Source organism: Sinocyclocheilus rhinocerous, unplaced genomic scaffold (assembly GCF_001515625.1).
Source record: "Sinocyclocheilus rhinocerous isolate Xijiao unplaced genomic scaffold, SAMN03320098_v1.1 scaffold709, whole genome shotgun sequence".
NCBI lineage: Eukaryota > Metazoa > Chordata > Actinopteri > Cypriniformes > Cyprinidae > Sinocyclocheilus > Sinocyclocheilus rhinocerous.
In genome coordinates, this window is record NW_015635036.1 from 1 (window position 1) to 2,632 (window position 2,632).

At 32.7% G+C, this 2,632-nt stretch overlaps 1 protein-coding gene across 1 annotated transcript in view; it reads right to left on the reverse strand.

Annotated features, from left to right (window-relative positions):
* Nucleotides 1-43: 43 nt before the first annotated feature.
* LOC107746261 (NACHT, LRR and PYD domains-containing protein 3-like) overlaps nucleotides 44-2,632 on the reverse strand; it is a 27,999-nt gene continuing 25,410 nt past the window's right edge. Inside the window, exons 4-5 of the mRNA XM_016560391.1 lie at nucleotides 1,327-1,500; nucleotides 44-99 (exon numbers count right to left, since the gene is read on the reverse strand). Of these exons, the coding sequence (XP_016415877.1) occupies nucleotides 66-99; nucleotides 1,327-1,500 (208 nt within the window). The 3' untranslated portion in view covers nucleotides 44-65. The remainder of the gene's footprint in view (nucleotides 100-1,326; nucleotides 1,501-2,632) is intronic.

The following is a 2,632-nucleotide window of genomic DNA, read 5'->3' on the forward strand; positions in this document are numbered from 1 at the left end:
ATGGCTAGCAGACGGAAGTTCATGGACCGGATACGTAACAGTATTCATCCTGACATTTCTTTCTTTCATTCAGTTGTGGATTCATGTCTTAATGATAGCCTGTGTTTTATATAACATGTTATTTTTGTTCCTTTAGATTCACAACACATTCCTACAACTCCTACTGCAAACCGTAACAAGAGGAAAATGCAGCAGATTTATGCTAACACTAGTTTGTCTTATGATTTAGTTCTCTAGACTCGAGAAGTGATTAATAAAGAGGAATCTATCTGCTCAGTAACAGAGGGATGGATGATTAGTAGAGATATGAATTGAACCAATCATGAAGTGCACATGTATCCTTGCTATTTTAATGCATTTCTTAACCTATAAATATGTGTGTAATATTTTAGTCATAGTGTCGCTCTGCTGTGTTTAAAGTGACTCCTGGCCAGTAGCTAATAAACATTCAGGCAAAGAGTGACTTGGGACTCGCGTGTGATAGTTTACAATGGGGCTAAATGAGGACTCGTGTAAAAGGCTCATTTAAAATTATTACAGACTTATGTAGCAAATGAGCATAAAAAAAATTACAGAATATACTTTGAGACAAAGGTCTTGTTAATGTTTTCAGTTTTGTTGAAGGTAATTACATCAACAGTTTTTCAATAACTGAAGAATATGAAAAGTACGGTATTTGGGGTAAAAAAGCATCCCTATACTGTTAGCTAATGTGATAAATAGCTGTCTGACTTTCCATTTGTTGACATGATATGGTTAATGTAGACAACAGCATTTATGAAGTTCATTATTGTCCACCTTAGAGATAATCGCCACATTTTTAATGAAACATCGTATTTAAAAATACAGTCAAACCAAACATTATTCAGACACCAGATATAATTTTGATATTTTTATTAGTGGGTGCAGGAAACTATAGTTCATAAATGTAAGTGAGGATAGCAAAATAAAATGAACTGTGACATATTATACCCAAAAATGCTTCATACAGTGGACTCCCAGTAAAATTTGGGATCAAAAATTATTCAGACACTTTGACCTGAGCAATTAAATAAGATAAAATATTATATTTACTGAGACTACTATAAAGCCATATTAAGTTATAATGGGATCTTCAAGCAGTGTAAGAATCTTTTTTTAAAGAAAATATTCTGTATTTTGTAAACACATTCTGCAATGTACTCCGTTAACAAAAGTAAATTATTAATTTATTTAAGGGGTTTGAACTGAGGGCAACAAACAAAACCACTGCTAACGGAAAACACATTTGTGTAATTTTACCTTTTATTCGAAACCTTATAGTTACTGAGATGTGAAGAGACTCACTGTAGTTTCTTCAGTTTACAGTGTGGATCCTCCAGTAGAGCAGAGAGCAGCTTCACTCCTGAGTCTCCTGGTTTATTAAAGCTCAGATCCAGTTCTGTCAGGTGTGAGGGGTTTGATCTCAGAGCTGAAATCAGAGCAGCACAGCCTTCCTCTCCAATACTGCAGCGCCACAACCTGCGAGAGAAAGAGAAAAACAGCTAAAATCAATAATTAATAGTCATGTGTTATAAATGTTTGTTATTGAAACAATGTAACACTATTCATCTCCATCTCTTCAATAAAAATATGTCTGATTTGAAAAGTGTGTTTTCCTTTATAAAGTGATGGATATTCTATTTAATGATTTATCAGTCAAATACTGCGTGCATCTCTAATGAATACTCACACAAATCTCAGTGACATTGTATTCATCCTGACATTTATTTCTTTCATTCAGTTGTCGATTCATGTCTTAATGATAGCCTGTGTTTTATATAACATGTTATTTTTGTTCCTTTAGATTCACAACACCTTCCTACAACTCCTACTGCAAACCGTAACAAGAGGAAAATGCAGCAGATTTATGCTAACACTAGTTTGTCTTATGATTTAGTTCTCTAGACTTGAGAAGTGATTAATAAAGGGGAATCTATCTGCTCAGTAACAGAGGGATGGATGATTAGTAGAGCTATGAATTGAACCAATCATGAAGTGCACATGTAACCTTGGTATTTTAATGCATTTCTCTTTCTCAGCAATCAGAAGCTTCGATGGATAGATAAAAGGGCCAAAGTCAGCTCATTCAGGTTTGAAACAATGGATCCAGAGAGACGTAAAGAAATAGGTCGAGGACACCAGAGAGGAGGAGGAGAAGGAGTAGGGAGTGGAGGAAGAAATTAAGGAAGAGGAGGAGGAGAAAGAGGAAGAGGCCTATATATATATATATTTCCCTGTTACACTTAATGTTGTCACATTTTCCTGGTTAAATAAATATTACATAAAAAAGCAAACAAATATAATTCTATTTTGTATTTTATTATTATTATTTTGTATTTTATTTAATATTTGTTATACTAATTATACATTTCATAGTGTTTTCATGCATTTTTATATTTATTCCAACAACAATATTAAAAATATAACAATTTACAATATTGTTTCATTAGTTAACAATAGTTAACTACTTTAGTTAACATGAACTAAGAATAAACAATAGCCTACTTCTACAGCATTTATTAATCTTAGTTAATATTAATTTCATCATTTACTAATGCACTATTAAAATCAAAAGTTGTGTTTGTTAACATTAGTTTATGCACTGTGAACT